Raw genomic sequence first — 23,497 nt, forward strand, 5'->3', positions numbered from 1 at the left:
TCAGTGGAAAGAGCCCGGGCTTTGGAGTCGGTGGTCATGGGTTCAAATCCTGGCTCCGCCAATTGTCAAGCTGTATGACTTTGGGGAAGTCACTTTTCTGCACCTCAGTTACCTCATCTGGAAAATGGGGATTGACTGTGAGCCCTTGGGCAAGTCACTTAACTTCTCTGCACCTCAGTTACCTTATCTGTAAAATGGGGATTAAGACTGTGAGCCCCCAGTGGGACAACCTGATCACCTTGTAACCTCCCCAGCGCTTAGAACAGTGCTTCGCACATAGTAAGCGCTTAATAAATGCCATCATTATCATTATTATTATTCTCTGGGCCTCAGTTCCCTCATCTGTAAAATGGGGATTGAGACTGTGAGCCCCACCAGAGACAGGGGCTGTGTCCAACACGACTGTGAGCCCCCCGTGGGACAACCTGATCACCTTGGAACCTCCCCAGCGCTTAGAACAGTGCTTTGCACATAGTAAGCGCTTAATAAATGCCATTATTATTATTATTATTATTATTGTATTCACCCCAGCATTTATACAGTTCCCGGCACAGAGTAAGCACTTAACAAATACCAAAATTATTATTATTATCTCCATCCCCCTTCCCTCCACCCCTCTGCTCCTTTCCTCTTCTCCCCCTCCCTTCAGCATCACCCTGACTCATTCCCTTTATTCATCTTCCCTCCCAGCCCCACACCACTTATATCCAAATCCATCATTTATTTATTTCTATTCATGTCCGTCTCCCCCTCTAGACTGCGAGCTCACTGTGGGCAGCGATTATGTCCATTCTATTCATTCATTCAACTGTAGTTATTGAGCGCCTACTGAGTGCAGAGCACTGTACTAAGCGCTTGGGTAATACAAATCGGCAACATATAGAGAAGCAGCGTGGCTCAGTGGAAAAGAGCCCGGGCTTTGGAGTCAGAGGTCATGGGTTCAAATCCCGGCTCCGCCAATCGTCGGCTGTGTGACTTTGGACAAGTCACTTCTCTTCTCTGGGCCTCAGTTCCCTCATCTGGAAAATGGGGATGAAGACTGTGAGCCCCCTGACCTGATCACCTTGCACCTTCCCCAGCGCTTAGAACAGTGCTCTGCACATAGTAAGCGCTTAATAAATGCCATCATCATCATAGAGAGACGGTCCCTACCCAACAACGGGCTATTGTTGTACTGTCCCAAGCGCTTAGTAGGGTGCTCTGCACACAGTAAGCGCTCAATAAAGTTTGAGACTGTGAGCCCCACGTGGGACAGGGACTGTGTCCAACCCGATTTGCTTGTGTCCACCCCAGCGCTTAGTACAGTGCCTGGCACGTAGTAGACACTTAACAAATACCACTATTATTATTATTATTAATAAATACGATTGAATGAATGAATGCTCCCCTCCCCCATCTCCCCCCACCTCTTCTGTCCAGTCATCATCATCATCAATCGTATTTATTGAGCGCTTACTGTGTGCAGAGCACTGTACTAAGCGCTTGGGAAGTCCAAGTTGGATCAGTTCAGCACTCAATCCATCATTCGGTCCATGGCTCGGGCCAGTCCTCAGTCCAACGTCCAGTCTGCCTCCGGGTCCAACCCTCAGACTAGCACTTGATAATCCATCACCGAGCCCGTCGGCTAGTCAGTAGCGTACACTGACTACCTTCTGGATGCCTGGCCCTGTACTGAGCGCCTCTTCCTCCTCCCACCCCACCCCAGGAGCAAGATCTAAACCCTCCTGCCCTCAAGGAGTTTGCGAGCTGGCACAGACGGGCCAAAATTGGAGCGGGAGGAAGGAGCACTTGGTTTGAGCAGAGATTTGCTCAAAGCAGGGAAGGGGGAAGAGAGCGGGTTGGCCCCTGGGGGTGGGTTTGCTTCCTGGGGGGCCCTTGGCAGGCAGCCCCCCACCCCCGGACCACCGCCACCACCACCACCCTGGCCCTCTGAAGCTTAATGTCATTGCACATCTGAGCCCCAGACATGGTTTTAACTCTAAAAGTGTGTTTAGACTTCCCGGATCAGATAGACCCCGGGGAGGAAAAGCTACTGCATCAACCTGATTGAGGAACCTTAGCTGGCTCACGTTTTTCCAATTTAGTGCGGGATCTTCCAGACGACTTAGCCAGAAGCCTGCGTCTGGGCAGTAAACAGCCTTTTATTTTTCTTAACCTTTGAAATCAGAACGTTTTCTTTCTTCAGAGTATCGAATGTGGCCTTCCGATAGGCTCTTTCTGGCCAGGGCCCGGATGGGCGGGTGGGGGAGGGCGGCGTGGGGGTCTTAATTAGGTTCAGGTTTTCGAGAGGACGGTTCGATTCTCGGCCGAGGGTCCCAGTTGGGCTTTCCGAGAAGAGGAAGCCTTCAGATCCCACTTTTGATCTTGGATAAATCACGCCCTTCTGAGATCTTGGCTCAGTGGACAGAGCCCGGGCTTTGGAGTCAGAGGTCATGGGTTCAAATCCCGACTCCGCCAATTGCCAGCTGTGTGACTTTGGGCAAGTCACTTGGCTTCTCTGTGCCTCGGTTCCCTCATCTGTTAAATGGGGATTAAGACTGTGAGCCCCCCCGTGGGACAACCTGATCAGCTTGTCACCTCCCCAGCACTTGGAACAGTGCTTTGCACATAGTAAGTGCTTAATAAATGCTATTATTATTATAACTCGTGCCAGACCGTGGGCAATGACGGATGTGTGAAGTCTGGGCCGAGACCCTCGGGAAATCCCCTCCGGCCTGCCTGGTTTTCATTACCCTGAAGGCTGTGAGACGCCCCCCCCGCCATCCCCAGTGTGTGTTTGTGTGTGTGTGTGTTTTTGCAGAAGAATGAGAAACGGTCCCCACAACCTTTGAGGAGGGGGCTGATACCCACAGTGGCCTCCTGTCCACCACTGCTAGAGCAGAGAGAAAGAGAGAAAATGATTCCGTTGAATCAGTATTTATCCAGTGCTTACTGGGTACAGGGTGGTGGTGGGAAGAATGGTCAGGTGAGATTATTTATTTGTTCAATAGTATTTATCGAGTGCTTGATGTGTGCAGAGCACTGTATTAAGCACTTGGGAGAGGACAATAGAACAATAAACAGACATATTCCCTGCTCACAAGGAGTTTACAGTCTAGAGGGGAAGACAGACATGAATAGAAATAAACCTTTGAGAAGGGCGCTGATGCCCACAGTGGCCTCCTGTCCACCACTGCTAGAGCAGAGAGAAAGAGAGAAAATGATTCAGTTGAATCAGTATTTATCCAGTGCTTACTGGGTACGGAGTGGTGGTGGGAAGAATGGTCAGGTGAGATTATTTATTTGTTCAATAGTATTTATTGAGCACTTAATGTGTGCAGAGCACTGTATTAAGCACTTGGGAGGGGACAATAGAACAATAAACAGACGTATTCCCTGCTCACAAGGAGTTTACACTCTAGAGGGGAAGACAGACCTGAATAGAAATAAACCTTTGAGGAGGGGGCTGATGGCCACAGTGGCCTCCTATCCACCACTGCTAGAGCAGAGAGAAAGAGAGAAAATGATTCTGTTGAATCAGTATTTATCCAGTGCTTACTGGGTACAGGGTGGTGGTGGTGGTGGGAAGATTGCTCAGGTGAGATTATTTATTTGTTCAATAGTATTTATCGAGTGCTTGATGTGTGCAGAGCACTGTATTAAGCACTTGGGAGAGGACAATAGAACAATAAACAGACATATTCCCTGCTCACAAGGAGTTTACAGTCTAGAGGGGAAGACAGACATGAATAGAAATAAACCTTTGAGAAGGGCGCTGATGCCCACAGTGGCCTCCTGTCCACCACTGCTAGAGCAGAGAGAAAGAGAGAAAATGATTCAGTTGAATCAGTATTTATCCAGTGCTTACTGGGTACGGAGTGGTGGTGGGAAGAATGGTCAGGTGAGATTATTTATTTGTTCAATAGTATTTATCGAGCGCTTAATGTGTGCAGAGCACTGTATTAAGCACTTGGGAGGGGACAATAGAACAATAAACAGACGTATTCCCTGCTCACAAGGAGTTTACACTCTAGAGGGGAAGACAGACCTGAATAGAAATAAACCTTTGAGGAGGGGGCTGATGGCCACAGTGGCCTCCTATCCACCACTGCTAGAGCAAGAGAGAAAGAGAGAAAGAGAGAAAATGATTCCGTTGAATCAGTATTTATCCAGTGCTTACTGGGTACAGAGTGATGGTGGGAAGAATGCTCAGGTGAGATTATTTATTTGTTCAATAGTATTTATCGAGCGCTTGATGTGTGCAGAGCACTGGACTAAGCACTTGGGAGAGGACAATAGAACAATAAACAGACGTATTCCCTGCTCACAAGGAGTTTACAGTCTAGAGGGGAAGACAGACCTGAATAGAAATAAACCTTTGAGGAGGGGGCTGATGCCCACAGTGGCCTCCTATCCACCACTGCTAGAGCGAGAGAGAAAGAGAGAAAATGATTTCGTTCAATCAGTATTTATCCAGTGCTTACTGGGTACAGGGTGTTGGTTTGGAAGAATGCTCAGGTGAGATTATTCATTTGTTCAATAGTATTTATTGAGCACTTAAAGTGTGCAGAGCTCGGGACTAAGCACTTGGGAGAGGACAATAGAACAATAAACAGACGTATTCCCTGCTCACAAGGAGTTTACAGTCTAGAGGGGAAGACAGACCTGAATAGAAATAAACCTTTGAGGAGGGGGCTGATGCCTACAGTGGCCTCCTATCCACCACTGCTAGAGCGAGAGAGAAAGAGAGAAAGAGAGAAAATGATTCCATTGAATCAGTATTTATCCAGTGCTTACTGGGTACAGAGTGATGGTGGGAAGAATGCTCAGGTGAGATTATTTATTTGTTCAATAGTATTTATCGAGCGCTTGATGTGTGCAGAGCACTGGACTAAGCACTTGGGAGAGGACAATAGAACAATAAACAGACGTATTCCCTGCTCACAAGGAGTTTACAGTCTAGAGGGGAAGACAGACCTGAATAGAAATAAACCTTTGAGGAGGGGGCTGATGCCCACAGTGGCCTCCTATCCACCACTGCTAGAGCGAGAGAGAAAGAGAGAAAATGATTTCGTTCAATCAGTATTTATCCAGTGCTTACTGGGTACAGGGTGTTGGTTTGGAAGAATGCTCAGGTGAGATTATTCATTTGTTCAATAGTATTTATTGAGCACTTAAAGTGTGCAGAGCTCGGGACTAAGCACTTGGGAGAGGACAATAGAACAATAAACAGACGTATTCCCTGCTCACAAGGAGTTTACAGTCTAGAGGGGAAGACAGACCTGAATAGAAATAAACCTTTGAGGAGGGGGCTGATGCCTACAGTGGCCTCCTATCCACCACTGCTAGAGCGAGAGAGAAAGAGAGAAAGAGAGAAAATGATTCCATTGAATCAGTATTTATCCAGTGCTTACTGGGTACAGAGTGATGGTGGGAAGAATGCTCAGGTGAGATTATTTATTTGTTCAATAGTATTTATCGAGCGCTTGATGTGTGCAGAGCACTGGACTAAGCACTTGGGAGAGGACAATAGAACAATAAACAGACGTATTCCCTGCTCACAAGGAGTTTACAGTCTAGAGGGGAAGACAGACCTGAATAGAAATAAACCTTTGAGGAGGGGGCTGATGCCCACAGTGGCCTCCTATCCACCACTGCTAGAGCGAGAGAGAAAGAGAGAAAATGATTTCGTTAAATCAGTATTTATCAGTGCTTACTGGGTACAGGGTGTTGGTTTGGAAGAATGCTCAGGTGAGATTATTCATTTGTTCAATAGTATTTATTGAGCGCTTAATGTGTGCAGAGCACGGGACTAAGCACTTGGGAGAGGACAATAGAACAATAAACAGATGTATTCCCTGCTCACAAGGAGTTTACAGTCTAGAGGGGAAGACAGACATGAATAGAAATAAACCTTTGAGGAGGGGACTGATGCCCTCAGTGGCCTCCTGTCCACCACTGCTAGAGTGAGAGAGAAAGAGAGAAAATGATTCTGTTGAATCAGTATTTATCCAGTGCTTACTGGGTACGGAGTGGTGGTGGGAAGAATGGTCAGGTGAGATTATTTATTTGTTCAATAGTATTTATTGAGCGCTTGATGTGTGCAGAGCACTGGACTGAGCACTTGGGAGAGGACAATAGAACAATAAACAGACGTATTCCTTGCTCACAAGGAGTTTACAGTCTAGAGGGGGAGACAGACATGAATAGAAATAAAATAAATGACAGATAGGGACAGATAAGTGCTGTAGGGCTGGGTTGAGGGGGATAATAATAATAATAATGGTGGCATTTATTAGGTGCTTACTATATGCAAAGCACTGTTCTAAGTGCTGGGGAGGTTACAAGAGCCCACTGTTGGGTAGGGACCGTCTCTATATGTTGCCAACCTGTACTTCCCAAGCACTTAGTACAGTGCTCTGCACACAGTAAGCGTTCAATAAATAGGATTGAATGAATGAAAGAATGAACAAGGTGATCAGGTTGTCCCACAGGGGGCTCATAGTCTTAATCCCTATTTTACAGATGAGGAACTGAGGCCCAGAGAATAATAATAATAATAATGATGGCATTTATTAAGTGCTTACAATGTGCAAAGCACTGTTCTAAGTGCAGGGGAGGTTACAAGGGACTCACAGTCTTAGTGCCCATTTTACAGATGAGGTAACTGAGGCCCAGAGAAGTTAAGTGACTTGCCCAAAGTCACACAGCTGACAATTGGCAGAGCCGGGATTTGAACCCATGACCTCCGGCTCCAAAGCCTGTGCTCTTTCCACTGAGCCATGCTGCTTGATGAGTAAAGGAAGCCAGTCAGGGTGATGCAGAAGGGAGTGGGAAAAGAGGAAAGGGGGGGCTTAGTCAGGGAATAATAATAATAATAATGACATTTATTAAGCGCTTACTATGTGCAAAGCACTGTTCTAAGTGCTGGGGAAGTTACAAGGTGATCAGGTTGTCCCATAGGGGGCTCACCATCTTAATCCCCATTGTCCAGATGAGGTAACTGAGGCTCAGAGAAGTTCAGTGAATAATATGTTTTGTTTGGGTGTCTGTCTCCCACTTCTAGACTGTGAGCCCGCTGTTGGGTAGGGACCGTCTCTATATGTTGCCAACTTGTACTTCCCAAGCGCTTAGTCCAGTGCTCTGCACACAGTAAGCGCTCAATAAATACGATTGAATGAATGAATGAAATTTGGGTAGGGACCGTCTCTATATGTTGCCAGCTTGTACTTCCCAAGCGCTTAGTACAGTGCTCTGCACACAGTAAGTGCTCAATAAATATGATTGAATGAATGAATGAATGTTGGGTAGGGACTGTCTCTATAGGTTGCCAACTTGTACTTCCCAAGCGCTTAGTACCGTGCTCTGCACACAGTAAGCGCTCAATAAATACGACTGAATGAATGAATGTTGGGCAGGGAGCATCTCTATAGGTTGCCAACTTGTACTTCCCAAGCGCTTAGTGCTGTGCTCTGCACAAAGTAAGCTCTCAATAAATACGATTGAATGAATGAATGAATGTTGGGTAGGGACCGTCTCTATATGTTGCCAACTTGTCCTTCCCAAGCGCTTAGTACAGTGCTCTGCACACAGTAAGCGCTCAATAAATACGACTGACTGAATGAATGTTGGGTAGGGAGCGTCTCTATAGGTTGCCAACTTGTACTTCCCAAGCGCTTAGTCCAGTGCTCTGCACACAGTAAGCGCTCAATAAATACAATTGAATGAATGAATGAATGTTGGGTAGGGACCGTCTCCATAGGTTGCCAACTTGTACTTCCCAAGCGCTTAGTCCAGTGCTCTGCACACAGTAAGCGCTCAATAAATACAATTGAATGAATGAATGAATGTTGGGTAGGGACCGTCTCCATAGGTTGCCAACTTGTACTTCCCAAGCACTTAGTCCAATGCTCTGCACACAGTAAGCGCTCAATAAATACAATTGAATGAATGAATGAATGTTGGGTAGGGACCGTCTCCATAGGTTGCCAACTTGTACTTCCCAAGCACTTAGTCCAATGCTCTGCACACAGTAAGCGCTCAATAAATGCGACTGAATGAATGAACGAATGAAAGTCCCTTCACTTCTCTGGGCCTCAGTCACCTCCCCAGGAAAATGGGGATGGAGACTGGGAGCCCCACATGGGACAGGGACTGTGTCCAACCTGATCTGCTCGTTTCCATCCCAGTGCCTGGCATATAGTAGGCACTTAACAATTCCATCCCCGTGCTTAGTCCAGTGCCTGGCATCTAGTAGGCGCTTAACAAATACCATCATGATGATTATCCCAGGTGGCCGGCTGCGGTTTGGCCGAGGCTGAGGACCCTGGGGGGCTGGGGGAGATCCGGGATATTTCGGGCTCGGGCTCCAGGAGCCCCCGCTGACCCCCTCTGTCCCTCTCCCGGCCCCCGTTCTGCCTCAGTCGTCCGTCATGTCCGTCTGCTTCGCCCGCTTCCACCCCAACCTGGTGGTGGGCGGCACCTACTCCGGACAGATCGTCCTCTGGGACAACCGAAGCCACCGAAGGACCCCCGTCCAGCGCACCCCACTCTCCGCCGCCGCGCACACGGTCAGTCACAAGAAGTCAGAAGGACCTGGATTCTAATCCCGGCTCTGCCCCGCGTCCGCTGTGTGACCCTGGGCCGGTCACTTCACTTCTCTGCGCCCTCATCCGTATAACGGAAATTAAGACTGCGAGCCCTGTGTGGGACGGGGACTGTGTCCAACCCGATGACCTTGATGACCTTGTCTCCATCAATCTATCAATCCATCGTATCTTACTGTGTGCAGAGCATTGTACTGAGCGCTTGGGAAGTCCAAGTTGGCAACATATAGAGACAGTCCCTACCCAACAGTGGGCTCACAATCTAAAACAGGGAGACAGAGAACAAAACCAAACTTACCAACGCTTAGAACAGCGCTTAAAATAGTCCTTTTAGACTGTGAGCCCACTGTTGGGTAGGGACTGTCTCTATATGTTGCCAATTTGTACTTCCCAAGCGCTTAGTACAGTGCTCTGCACATAGCGCTCGATAAATACGACTGATGATGATGCTTGACACAGAGTAAGCGCTTAACGGATCAATCAATCGACCAATCGTATTTATTGAGCGCTTACTGTGTGCAGAGCACTGGACTAAGCGCTTGGGAAGTACAAGTCGGCAACACATAGAGACGGTCCCTACCCAACAGCGGGCTCACAGTCTAGAAGGGGGAGGCAGAGAACAAAACCAAGCATACTAACAAAATAAAATAAATAGAATAGATATGTACAAGTAAGATAAATAAATAAATAGAGTAATAAATATGTACAAACATATATACATATATACAGGTGCTGTGGGGAAGGGAAGGAGGTAAGATGGGGGGATGGAGAGGGGGACGAGGGGGATATCACGATTATTCATAATTGTTCTTGCAAACACCAACCTTTCCTGCTATCATGGTGACCTCCAGCAGACACTTAATAATAATAATAATAATAATAGCATTTATTAAGCGCTTACTATGTGCAAAGCACTGTTCTAAGCGCTGAGCACTGACGATCTGGGTCTGCCAGCCTTCTTGACTTTGCCCAAACTCACTATCGGTGGAGGGTAGTATAGCCTAATGGATGGTGGGGGTGCCTTCACCGGGCCTCGGTCAGTCAATCGCATTTATTGAGCAATTAATGAGCAGAGAATAAATACTAAGCAGAGAAGCAGCGGGGCTCAGTGGAAAGAGCCCGGGCTTTGGAGTCGGAGGTCATGGGTTCAAATCCCGGCTCCGCCAATCGTCAGCTGGGTGACTTTGGGCAAGTCGCTTCACTTCCCTGGGCCTCAGTTACCTCATCTGTAAAATGGCCCTCGTGGAACAACCTGATCACCTTGTAACCTCCCCCCAGCACTTAGAACAGTGCTTTGCACATAGTAAGCGCTTAATAAGTGCCATTACCTTCATTATTATTGAGCACTTACTGTGTGCAGAGCACTGTACTGAGTACTTGGGAGAGTACGATAGAACAGTAAACAAACTGTGAGCCCGTTGTTGGGTAGGGACTGTCTCTATATGTTGCCGACTTGTACTTCCCAAGCGCTTAGTACAGTGCTCTGCACACTGTAAGCGCTCAATAAATACAATTGAATGAATGAATGAACAGACACATTCCCTGTCCACAACGAGCTGCCAGTCTAGAGGGCTCGTCTTCCTCTATGAAATGCGGAGAATGACCCCTGCCTCTAATAATAATGATAATAATGATGGCATTTATTAAGCGCTTACTATGTGCAAAGCACTGTTCTAAGCACTGGGGAGGCTACAGGGGGATCAGGCTGTCCCACGGGGGGCTCACAGACTTAATCCCCATTTTACAGATGAGGTAACTGAGGCCCGGAGAAGTGAAGTGACTTGCCCAAAGTCACACAGCCGACGATTGGCGGAGCCGGGATTTGAACCCATGACCTCTGACTCCAAAGCCCGGGCTCTTTCCACTGAGCCACGCTGCTTCTCTGTCTCCCGGCCACCAGTCTGCGAGCCCCTCTAAGGGACAGGGACCGTGCCCGGCCTGATCCTCTAAGACTGCCAGCTTGTTGTGGGCAGGGAATGTGTCTGTTGTCGTATTATCCTCTCCCAAGCGCTTAGTACAGTGCTCTGCACACAGTAAGCGCTCAATAAATACGATCGAATGAATGAATTCTCTGCTGTCCATCTCGGCGCTCAGCTCCGAGTAACCACTTGGTCAGCGCGGTCACGAGGGCAGTTATTGCAACCACGAGCCCACTGTTGGGTCGGGACCGTCTCTATATGTTGCCAACTTGTACTTCCCAAGCGCTTAGTACAGTGCTCTGCACACGGTAAGCGCTCAATAAATGCGATTGATTGATCGATTAATTGGAAGTGACCGAGGAAGGGGCGGGCATCCCGGGGTGAGGGTCCTGGAGGGGGGTCGCGGGGGCTGAGGAGTGGTCCCCTCCCCCTGTCTTCCTCGTCCCCAGCACCCCGTCTACTGCGTCAACGTCCTGGGGACCCAGAACGCCCACAACCTCATCACCGTCTCCACGGACGGAAAGATGTGCTCCTGGAGCCTGGATATGCTGTCCTTCCCACAGGTGAGCATCCTTCCGTCGCTCCCCTTCATCCCCCTTTTTTTTTTTAAATGGCATTTATTAAGCACTTACTATGTGCAAAGCACTGTGCAAAGCAAACCCCTTGACCAGCCCGTGACCCCCTCATTCTATGACCTCCCCCATCCTGACTGTGCCCCCCTGGACAGGGACTATGACCCCCCGCCCCCCAGCTAGCCTGTAACCCCGCTCTGTCTGACTGTGACCCTTCCTGGCCCTACTTTTATTCCCCCCTGGCCCCTGGCCTAACTATTCATTCAATCATCAATCAGCCAATCAATCAATCAATCAATCGTATTTATTGAGTGCTTACTGTGTGCAGAGCACTGTACTAAGCGCTTGAACTATGACCCCACCACTTGACTGTGACCCCCCCATCCCCAGCTAAACTGTAACCCCGCTCTGTCTGACTGTGACCCTTCCTGGCCCTACTTTTATCCCCCCCGACCCCTGGCCTAACTATTCATTCAATCAAGGAATCAGTCAATCAATCAATCAATCAATCAATCATATTTATTGAGCGCTTACTGTGTGCAGAGCACTGTACTAAGCGCTTTAACTATGACCCCACCACATGACTATGACCCCCCCATCCCCAGCTAAACTGTAACCCCGCTCTGTCTGACTGTGACCCTTCCTGACCCTACTTTTATTCCCCCTGACCCCTGGCCTAACTATTCATTCAATCAATCAATCAATCAATCGTATTTATTAAGTGCTTACTGTGTGCAGAGCACTGTACTAAGCACTTGAACTATGACCCCACCACTTGACTATGACCCCCCCATCCCCAGCTAAACTGTAACCCCGCTCTGTCTGACTGTGACCCTTCCTGGCCCTACTTTTATTCCCCCCGACCCCTGGCCTAACTATTCATTCAATCAATTAATCAATCAATCAATCAATCGTATTTATTGAGCACTTACTGTGTGCAGAGCACTGTACTAAGCACTTGAACTATGACCCCACCACTTGACTATGACCCCCCCATCCCCAGCTAAACTGTAACCCCGCTCTGTCTGACTGTGACCCTTCGTGGCCCTGCTTTTATTCCCCCCTGACCCCTGGCCTAACTATTCATTCAATCAATCAATCAATCAATCAATCAATCGTATTTATTGAGCACTTACTGTGTGCAGAGCACTGTACTAGGCACTTGAACTATGACCCCACCACTTGACTATGCCCTCCCCCCCCCCCATCCCCAGCTAAACTGTAACCCCGCTCTGTCTGACTGTGACCCTTCCTGGCCCTACTTTTATTCCCCCCGACCCCTGGCCTAACTATTCATTCAATCAATCAATCAATCAATCGTATTTACTCTGTGCAGAGCACTGTACTAAGCGCTTGAAGTAGGACCCCACCACTTGACTATGACCCCCCCATCCCCAGCTAAACTGTAACCCCGCTCTGTCTGACTGACCCTTCTTGGCCCTACTTTCATTCCCCCCGACCCCTGGCCTAACTATTCATTCAATCGTATTTATTGAGCGCTTACTGTGTGCAGAGCACTGTACTAAGCGCTTGAACTATGACCCCACCACTTGACTATGACCCCCCCATCCCCAGCTAAACTGTAACCCCGCTCTGTCTGACTGTGACCCTTCTTGGCCCTACTTTTATTCCCCCCAACCCCTGGCCTATTCATTCAATCGTATTTACTATTGAACTATTCATTCAGTCGTATTTACTGAGCGCTTACTGTGTGCAGAGCACTGTACTAAGCGCTTGAACTATGACCCCAAGCCAGACCTCTCCCCTCCCAGATTATGACCCTTCTCCCATCCTGACCATGTCTCCGCCTAAGCTGGACAATAACAATAATAGTGGTATTTGTTAGGCCCTTACTATGTGCCAAAGACTGTACTGAACGCTGAGGTTTTGACCCCCTCCCATCCTGACCATGTCTCTGCCTAAGCCGGACAATAATAATAATAGTGGTATTTGTTAGGCACTTACTATGTGCCAGGGACTGTACTGAACGCTGAAGTTATGACCCCCTCCCATCCTGACCATGTCTCCGCCTAAGCTGGACAATAATAATAATGATAGCGGTATTTGTTAGGCACTTACTATGTGCCAGGGACTGTACTGAATGCTGAGGTTATGACCCCCTCCCATCCTGACCATGTCTCCGCCTAAGCTGGACAAAATAATAATAGTGGTATTTGTTAGGCACTTACTATGTGCCAGAGACTGTACTGAACGCTGAGGTGGATACAAGAAAATCAGTCTGGACACAGTCCCTTGTACCACATGGGGCTCACAGTCTCCATCCCCATTTTCCAGATGATGATGATAATAATAATAATAATAATAATAATAATAATAATAATAATAATAATAACTGAGGTAACTGAGGCCCAGAGAAGTTAATGATAATAATAATAATTTTGGTATTTGTTAAGTGTTTACTATGTGCAAAGCACTGTTCTATGCGCTGGCAGGGTTGCAAGGTGATCAGGTTGTCCCACGTGAGGCTCACAGTCTTAATCCCCGTTTTATAGATGAGGGAACTGAGGCACAGAGAAGTTAAGTAACTTTCCCAAAGTCACACACCTGACAAGTGGTGGAGCCGGGATTAGAACCCATGACCTCTGACTCCCAAACCCGTGCTCTTTCCACTGAGCCACTATGATGATGGCATCTGTTAAGCACTTACTATTCATTCATTGTTGTATTTATTGAGCACTTACTGTGTGCGGAGCACTGTACTAAGCGCTTGGGAAGTACAAGTTGGCAAGTTGGTACTATCAATCAATCAATCATATTTATTGAGCGCTTACTGTGTGCGGAGCACTGTACTAAGCGCTTGGGAAGTACAAGTTGGCAACATATAGAGACGGTCCCTACCCAACAGCGGGCTCACAGTCTAGAAGGGGGAGACAGACAACAAAACAAAATATACTAACAAAATAAAATAAATAGAATAGATACGTACAAGTAAAATAAATAGAGTAATAAATACGTACAAACATATATACAGGTGCTGTGGGAACCACTGTTCTAAGCGCTGGGGTAGATACAAGGTGATGAGGTTGTCCCACGTGGGGCTCACAGTCTTCAACCCCATTTTCCAGATGAGGGAACTGAGGCCCAGAGAAGTGAAGGAGCTTACCCAAGTTCACAAAGCAGATAAGTGGCAGAGGCTGGATTAGAACTCACGACCGTCTGATGATTCCCATTTACTAGGCCTTGCTGCTTCTCTGATCCCTCCAGGGCTGACTGGGCCGTCCCCTCTGCCCGGCCTGACGATGACCCCTCGCCGGCTGGACTGTAACCAGCCCCCAGATCAATCGGTCGATCAATCAATCACATTTATTGAGCGCTTCCTGTGTGCAGAGCACTGTACTAAGCGCTTGGGAAGTCCAAGTTGGCAACATAGAGAGACGGTCCCTACCCAACAGTGGGTTCACAGTCTGAAAGATGTCAGATGTCCTGATTCTGACCCCCGGGCGTAGCGGGCCGGGCCTCCCCGCTTCCCCCAGCCCTCGGCCACCTTGACCATCGCGGCGGGTCTGTCGGCAGGAGAGCATGGAGCTGGTCTACAACAAGTCCAAGCCGGTGGCCGTGACGGGCTTAGCCTTCCCCGCCGGCGACGTCAACAACTTCGTGGTGGGCAGCGAGGAGGGGACCGTCTACACCGCCTGTCGCCACGGCAGGTGAGTCACCGCCGCCTTCCGCCTCTCCCCCCCGCCCCGGTTACTTTGGGTCGATCAGGGTTGTATTCATTGAGCGCTTGCTGTGAACAGAGCACTGTACTGAGCGCTTGGGAAGTGCTTAGTACAGTGCTCAGCACACAGTGGGCGCTCAATAAATACAATTGATCGATTGATTCAAGGCCCTACTGAGAGCTCACCTCCTCCAGGAGGCCTTCCCCCCCTCTCCATCCCCCCACCGCCATACCTCCTTCCCTTCCTCACAGCACCTGGATATATGTATAGATGTTTGTACGGATTTATTACTCTATTTATTTTACTTGTCCATATCTATTCTATTTATTTTATTTTGTTAGTATGTTTGGTTTTGTTGTCCGTCTCCCCCTTCTAGACTGTGAGCCCACTGTTGGGTAGGGACCATCTCTATGTGTTGCCAACTTGGACTTCCCAAGCGCTTAGTACAGTGCTGTGCACGCAGTAAGCGCTCAATAAATACGATTGATTGATTGATTCGAGGCCCTACTGAGAGCTCACCTCCTCCAGGAGGCCTTCCCAGACTGAGCCCCCTCCTCCCCATCTCCATCCCCCCACCTTACCTCCTTCCCTTCCCCACAGCACCTGGATATACGTATATATATTTGTACGGATTTATTACTCTATTTACTTATTTATTTCACTTGTACGTATTTATTCTATTAATTTTGTTTTGTTAATATGTTTTGTTCTGTCGTCTGTCTCCCCCTTCTAGACTGTGAGCCCACTGTTGGGTAGGGACCGTCTCTAGATGTTGCCAACTTGGACTTCCCAAGCGCTTAGTACAGTGCTCTGCACACAGTAAGTGCTCAATAAATACGATTGATTGATTGATTTATTGAGTGCTGACTGTGAGCAGAGCACTGTACTGAGCGCTTGGGAGAGCCCCATACAACAGAGTTGGCCGACACGTCCCCTGCCCTCCGGGAGCTCAATCGATCGGTCCCCCAGCTGGCCATCCCCCGATGTCCACGAGATGATGATGGCATTTATTAAGCACTTACTACGTGCAGAGCACTGTTCTAAGCACTGGGGAGAATACAAGGTGATCAGGTTGTCCCATGGGGGGCTCACAGTCTTCATCCCCATTTGCCAGATGAGGTCACTGAGGCCCAGAGAAGCGAAGTGACTTGCCCAAAGCCACCCAGCCGACAAGTGACGGGGCCGGGATTCGAACCTACGACCTCTGACTCCAAAGCCCGGGCTCTTTCCACTGAGCCGTGGCCATCCATGTTATATGTTGCCAATTTGTACTTCCCAAGCGCTTAGTACAGTGCTCTGCACATAGTAAGCGCTCAATAAATACGATTGATGATGATGATCCCATCCCATCCCACGAGAAAAGCTGGAGACGAGGGGCTCCAAATTTGGAGAGGAGGGGTATTTCGGAGAAGGGGGCTTCTCCCCCAGGGAGGAAGCCGTTTCTGCCTGTCCATCTCCCCTGTTAAACTGAGAGCTCCCAATCAATCAATCAATCAATCAATCGTATTTATTGAGCGCTCACTGTGTACAGAGCACTGGACTAAGCGCTTGGGAAGTCCAAGTTGGCAACATATAGAGTCGGTCCCTACCCAACAGTGGGCTTACAGTCTAGAAGGAGCCTCTCTTGGTTCTGGTGTTCCCCCTGAGACGATCAGTACAGCACCATGCCCTGACAGGCGCTCAGTGTAGTGCCGTGCCCCGGCAGGCACTCAGTACAGTGTCGCTCTTCAGCAGGCACTCAGTAAGGCGTCCGGTCTGGCAGGCGCTGAGTGTGCATTTCCATTTAATAATAATAATAATGATAGCATTTATTAAGCGCTTACTATGTGCAAAGCACTGTTCTAAGCGCTGGGGAGTTAACAGGGTGAAGAGGTTGTCCACTGAGCCACGCTGCTTCTTTGTCAGCTGTGTGACTTTGGGCAAATCATTTAACTTCTCTGGGCCTCAGTGACCTCATCTGGAAAATGGGGATGAAGACTGTGAGCCCCCCGTGGGACAACCTGATCACCTTGTCACCTCCCCAGCGCTTAGAACAGTGCTCTGCACGTAGTAAGCGCTTAATAAATGCCATCATTATTATTCTTATGGGAGGAGGGAGGGCATTCCAGGCCAGAGGAAGGACAGGGGCGAGAGGTCAATCAATCAATCAATCAATCGTATTTATTGAGCGCTTACTGTGTGCAGAGCACTGTACTAAGCGCTTGGGAAGTACAAGTTGGCAACATATAGAGACGGTCCCTACCCAACAGTGGGCTTACAGTCTAGAAGGGGGATTCCAAAGCCCGTGCTCTTTCCACCGAGCCACGCTGCTTCTTTGTCAGCTGTGTGACTTTGGGCAAGTTTTAACTTCTCTGGGCCTCAGTGACCTCATCTGGAAAATGGGGATGAAGACTGTGAGCCCCCCGTGGGACAACCTGATCACCTTGTAACCTCCCCAGCGCTTAGAACAGTGCTCTGCACGTAGTAAGCGCTTAATAAATGCCATCATTATTATTATTATGTGAGGAGGGAGGGCATTCCAGGCCAGAGGCAGGACAGGGGCGAGAGGTCAATCAATCGATCAATCAATCGTATTTATTGAGCGCTTACTGTGTGCAGAGCACTGTACTAAGCGCTTGGGAAGTACAAGTTGGCAACATATAGAGACGGTCCCTACCCAACAGTGGGCTCACAGTCTAGAAGGGGGATTCCAAAGCCCGTGCTCTTTCCACCGAGCCACGCTGCTTCTTTGTCAGCTGTGTGACTTTGGGCAAGTCTTAACTTCTCTGGGCCTCAGTGACCTCATCTGGAGAATGGGGGTGAAGACTATGAGCCCCCCATGGGACAACCTGATCACCTTGTAACCTCCCCAGCGCTTAGAACAGTGCTTTGCACGTAGTAAGCGCTTGATAAGTGCCATCATTATTATTATTATGTGAGGAGGGAGGGCATTCCAGGCCAGAGGCAGGACAGGGGCGAGAGGTCAATCAATCAATCGTATTTATTGAGCGCTTACTGTGTGCAGAGCACTGTACTAAGCGCTTGGGAAGTACAAGTTGGCAACATTTAGAGACAGTCCCTACCCAACAGTGGGCTCACAGTCTAAAAGGTCAGCGTTGAGATAGATGGGATCGAGGGACAGTGAGAAGTTTGGCATTAGGCATTTCCACGTTACACATTAGGCGCTCAATCAATACAATTGATTGATCGATTATCGCTTGCTTGACACTCCGTGGATCGATGGCGGGCCTCCCGGTACGGGCCAGGGTGGCCTGGATGGGCAGGGCGGAGACTCAAGCCCCCCCGGCTCCTGTGATCCGGGCCCACCTTGGCCACGTCCCTTGGCCGCCCCGAAGCCTCGGTGGCCCCTGTGGGCCCCGGTGCCAGGGCTGGGCCTGCCAGTGCCCCACGGATAATAAAAAAATAATAATTACGGTATTTGTTAAGCGCTTACTACGTGCAAGCTCCTGCTGTGGCTCAGTGGAAAGAGCATGGGCTTTAGAGCCAGAGGCCAGGGGTTCAAATCCCAGCTCCACCAGTTGTCAGCTGTGTGACTTTGGGCAAGTCACTTCACTTCTCTGGGCCTCAGTTACCTCATCTGGAAAATGGGGATTAAGACTGTAAGCCCCCCGTGGGACAACCTAATCACCTTGTAACCTCCCCAGCGCTTAGAACATTGCTTTGCACATAGTAAGCGCTTAATAAATGCCATTATTATTATTATTATTACTGAGAGCTCACCTCCTCCAGGAGGCCTTCCCAGACTGAGCTCCCTCCTTCCTCTCCCCCTCCTCCCCCTCTCCACCCCCCAGCCTTACCTCCTTCCCTTCCCCACAGCACCTGTATATATGTATATATATTTATTCTATTTATTTTATTTTGTTAGTATGTTTGGTTTTGTTCTCTGTCTCCCCCTTTTAGACTGTGAGCCCACTGTTGGGTAGGGACTGTCTCTATATGTTGCCAATTTGTACTTCCCAAGCGCTTAGTACAGTGCTGTGCACACAGTAAGCGCTCAATAAATATGATTGATGATGATATATGTTTGTGCAGATTTATTACTCTATTTATTTATTTATTTTACTTGTACATATTTATTCTATTTATTTTATTCTGTTAATATGTTTTGTTTTGTTCTCTGTCTCCCCCCTTTTAGACTGTGAGCCCACTGTTGGGTGGGGACCGTCTCTATATGTTGCCAATTTGTACTTCCCAAGCGCTTAGTACAGTGCTGTGCACATAGTAAGCGCTCAATAAATACGATTGATGATGATGATGTGCAGAGCACTGCACTAAGCACTTGGGAGAGGACATTATAGTAAGTCAATCGTATTTATCGAGCGGGTAGCGAATAGAACGTGGGCCTGGGAATCAGAAGGACGTGGGTTCTAATCTAGCTCCGTCACTTGCCTGCTTACTATTACCGTGGTATTTGTTAAGCTACCTAGTAAGCGCTTAACAAAAACCAGTAGAAAAAAAGCGACCCATTTCTGACAAGAATTGAATGATGCTAAGGTAGTCGGGATCAGGGATGGGATCTCTCTCTGGAGGTCACCGACTTGTACTTCCCAAGCGTTTAGTACAGTGCTCTGCACACAGTAAGCGCACCATAAATACGATTGAATGAATGAATTTGTCGTGTCAAGCGACCGTTTGCTGTTAGCGCTGACTCTGCGGGAGAAGCAGCTTGGCCTAGTGGACAGAGTACGGGCCTGAGAGTCAGAAGGGCCTGGGTTCTAATCCAGCCTCCGCCACTAGTCTGCTGGGTGACCTTGGGCAAGTCACTTCACTTTTCCGGGCCACAGTTCCCTCCTCTGTAAAATGGGGATGAAGACTGTGAGCCCCACGTGGGACGGGGATTGATTCCCACCCGATTTGCGTGTATCCACCCCAGCGCTTAGTACAGTGCCTGGCACATAGTAAGCGCTCGTCCTTCCCCTGGCCTGGAATACCCTCCCTCCACACATCTGCCGAGCTAGCTCTCTTCCTTCCCTTCAAAGCCCTACTGAGAGCTCACCTCCTCCAGGAGGCCTTCCCACACTGAGCCCCCTTTTTCCTCTCCTCCTTCCTATCCCCCCGCCCTACCTCTTTCCCCTCCCTACAGCACTTGTGTCTATTTATACAGATTTATTACTCTATTTATTTTACTTGGACATATCTGCTATTCGATTTATTTTGTTCATGATGTGCATATAGCTTTTCTTTTCTACTCTATTTTTCTACTCTATATTTATTTTACTTGTACATATTTATTCTATCTAGTTTATTCTGTTAATATGTTTTGTTCTCCGTCTCCCCCTTCTAGACTGTGAGCCCGCTGTTGGGTAGGGACCGTCTCTGTATGTGCCAACTTGGACTTCCCAAGCTCTTAGTCCAGTGCTCTGCACACAGTAAACGCTCAATAAATATGATTGAATGAATGAATGAATATGTATATGTGTTTGTACATATTTATTACTCTATTTATTTATTTATTTTACTTGTACATATTTATTCTATTTAGTTTATTCTGTTAATATGTTTGGTTTTGTTCTCTGTCTCCCCCTTCTAGACTGTGAGCCCACTGTGGGGTAGGGACCGTCTCTATATGTTGCCAACTTGTACTTCCCAAGTGCTTAGTACAGTGCTCTTACTCCAGTGCTCTGCACACAGTAAACGCTCAATAAATACGATTGAATGAATGAATGAATATGTATATATGTTTGTACATATTTATTACTCTATCTATTTATTTTACTTGTACATATTTATTCTATTTAGTTTATTCTGTTAATATGTTTGGTTTTGTTCTCCGTCTCCCCCTTCTAGACTGTGAGCCCGCTGTTGGGTAGGGACCGTCTCTATATGTTGCCAACTTGGACTTCCCAAGCGCTTAGTCCAGTGCTCTGCACACAGCAAGCGCTCAATAAATACGATTGAATGAATGAATGAATATAGCTATAATTCTATTTATTCTGACGATTTTGACACCCGTCTCCACGTTCTGTTTTGTTGTCCGTCTCCCCCATCTAGACTGTGAGCCCGTTGTTGGGGAGGGACCGTCTCTAGATGGTGCCGACTTGTCCTTCCCAAGCGCTCAGTCCAGTGCTCTGCCCACAGGAAGCGCTCAATCGATACGATTGAATGAATGAACAAATGCCACAATTATTCTTATTATTACGTGTCGGTGTAGGTGTTGTTTGTGCTTTGCGGGGCGGGACCCCAAGGGTGTCAGCCTGGTGGGGAGCTCGGGGGCACTGGCCGAGACCCTACTCGTCCCTACTTAAGACCCTACTTAAGGCCCTACTGAGAGCTCACCTCCTCCAGGAGGCCTTCCCAGACTGAGCCCCCTCCTTCCTCTCCCCCTCGTCCCCCTCTCCATCCCCCCATCTTGCCTCCTTCCCTTCCCCACGGCACCTGTATATATGTATATATGTTTGTACATATTTATTACTCGATTTATTTATTTATTTATTTTGCTTGTACATATCTATTCTATTTATTTTATTTTGTTGGTATGTTCGGTTTTGTTCTCTGTCTCCCCCTTTTAGACTGTGAGCCCACTGTTGGGTAGGGACTGTCTCTAGATGTTGCCAACTTGTACTTCCCAAGCGCTTAGTACAGTGCTCTGCACACAGTAGGCGTTCAATAAATATGATTGATTGATTGATTGATTGATTGAGACCTTGTTCCTGGGCTTCTTGCAGCAAAGCGGGCATCGGCGAGGTCTTCGAAGGCCACCAGGGACCGGTGACGGGAATCAACTGCCACATGGCCGTGGGCCCCGTCGATTTCTCCCACCTGTTCATCACGTCCTCGTTCGACTGGACGGTCAAGCTGTGGACGCCCAAGGTAAGTTACGGTCATTCATTCATTCAGGTGTATTTACTGAGCGCTTACCGTGCGCTCGGAAAGAACAGTTCAGCAACTGAGAGAGACAATCCCTGCCCACGACGGGCTCACAGTCTATCATCACGTGGCCACTGGACCTAGCTGTGAACTCCCTTCGTGGCTCCGTGGAAAGAGCCTGGGCTTGGGAATCAATCAATCAATCAATCAATCGTATTTATTGAGCGCTTACTGTGTGCAGAGCACTGGACTAAGCACTTGGGAAGTACAAGTTGGCAACATATAGAGACAGTCCCTACCCAACAGCGGGCTCACAGTCTAAAAGGGGAAGACAGAGAACAAAACCAAACATACTAACAAAATAAAATAAATAGAATAGATATGTACAAGTAAAATAAATAGAGTAATAAATATGTACAAACACATATACATATATACAGAGGTCATGGGTTCTAGTCCCGGCTCTGCCACTTGTCTGCTGTGGGACTTTGGGCAAGTCACTTCACTTCTCTTTGCCTCAGTTCCCTCTTCTGTAAAATGGGGATTAAGACTGTGAGCCCCATGTGGGATAACTTGATTACCTTGTATCTCCCTCCAGCGCTTAGAACAGTGCTTGGCACCTATGCTTAAACAAATACCATTAGGGAAGCAGCGTGGCTCAGTGGAAAGAGCACGGGCTTAGGAGTCAGAGGTCATGGGTTCAAATCCCGGCTCCGCCACTTGGCAGCTGTGTGACTTTGGGCAAGTCACTTAACTTCTCTGGGCCTCAGTTACCTCATCTGGAAAATGGGGGTTAAGACTGTGAGCCCTCCGTGGGACAGCCTGATCACCTTGTAGCCTCCCCAGTGCTTAGAACAGTGCTTTGCACATAGTAAGCGCTTAATAAATGCCATCATTATTATACCATTATTATTATTATTATTCACATTTTAAAACACTTGCCCGCTCCCTTACCACCATCTTGGTCCACTCACTCTCCAATGGCTCCTTCCCCACTGTTTTCAAATATGTCCATGTATCCTTGTTAATCAGTGGTATTTAGCGAGGCTTACTACGTGCAGAGCATTGTACTAATCACTTGGGAAGATACAGAATAACAGAGTTGGTATACACATTCCTTGCCCACAACAAGCTTACAGTCTACAGGAGAGTCTAGATGATCCTTGCCCCACGGCTCCTTCCAGCTATCACCCCATCTCCTTCCTACCGTTCCTCTCCAAATTCCTCGAGCGAGCTGTCTCCAGCTCCTCTCCCCCACCCAGTTTTGTCTTTGACCCCCCTCCAATCTGGCTTCTGTCACCTTCACTCCAGAGAAACTGCCATCTTTAATAATAATATTAATAATAATGGCATTTGTTAAGTGCTTACTCTGTGCAAAGCACTGTTCTAAGAGCTGGGGAGGATACAAGGTGATCAGGCTGTCCCACGTGGGGCTCACAGTTTTAATCCCCATTTTACAGCTGAGGGAACTGAGGCCCAGAGAAGTGAAGTGACTTGCCCAAAGTCACACAGCTGACAATTGGCAGAGCTGGGATTTGAACCCATGACCTTCCTCCCTTCAAGGCCCTACTGAGAGCTCACCTCCTCCAGGAGACCTTCCCAGATTGAGCCCCTTCCCTCCTCTCCCCCTCATCCCCCTCTCCATCCCCCCCATCTTACCTCCTTCCCTTCCCCACAGCACCTGTATATATGTATAGATGTTTGTACATATTTATTACTCTATTTTACTTGTACATATCTATTCTATTTATTTTATTTTGTTAGTATGTTTGGTTTGGTTCTCTGTCTCCCCCCTTTTAGACTGTGAGCCCACTGTTGGGTAGGGACCGTCTCTATATGTTGCCAGCTTGTACTTCCCAAGCGCTTAGTCCAGTGCTCTGCACACAGTCAGCGCTCAATAAATACGATCGATTGATTGATTGATTGAAGTGACT

General features: G+C 48.1%; 1 protein-coding gene across 2 annotated transcripts in view; it reads left to right on the plus strand.

Moving 5' to 3' along the window:
• DYNC1I1 (dynein cytoplasmic 1 intermediate chain 1) overlaps nucleotides 1–23,497 on the plus strand; it is a 116,686-nt gene that overhangs the window by 41,783 nt on the left and 51,406 nt on the right. For both annotated transcript variants that reach the window (XM_038766714.1, XM_038766721.1), the window contains exons 11-14: nucleotides 8,403–8,549; nucleotides 10,954–11,067; nucleotides 14,611–14,744; nucleotides 21,422–21,566. In XM_038766714.1, coding sequence (XP_038622642.1) covers nucleotides 8,403–8,549; nucleotides 10,954–11,067; nucleotides 14,611–14,744; nucleotides 21,422–21,566 — 540 coding nt within the window. The remainder of the gene's footprint in view (nucleotides 1–8,402; nucleotides 8,550–10,953; nucleotides 11,068–14,610; nucleotides 14,745–21,421; nucleotides 21,567–23,497) is intronic.

Source organism: Tachyglossus aculeatus, chromosome 2, assembly GCF_015852505.1.
Source record: "Tachyglossus aculeatus isolate mTacAcu1 chromosome 2, mTacAcu1.pri, whole genome shotgun sequence".
In the NCBI taxonomy this organism is placed as follows: Eukaryota; Metazoa; Chordata; class Mammalia; order Monotremata; family Tachyglossidae; genus Tachyglossus; species Tachyglossus aculeatus.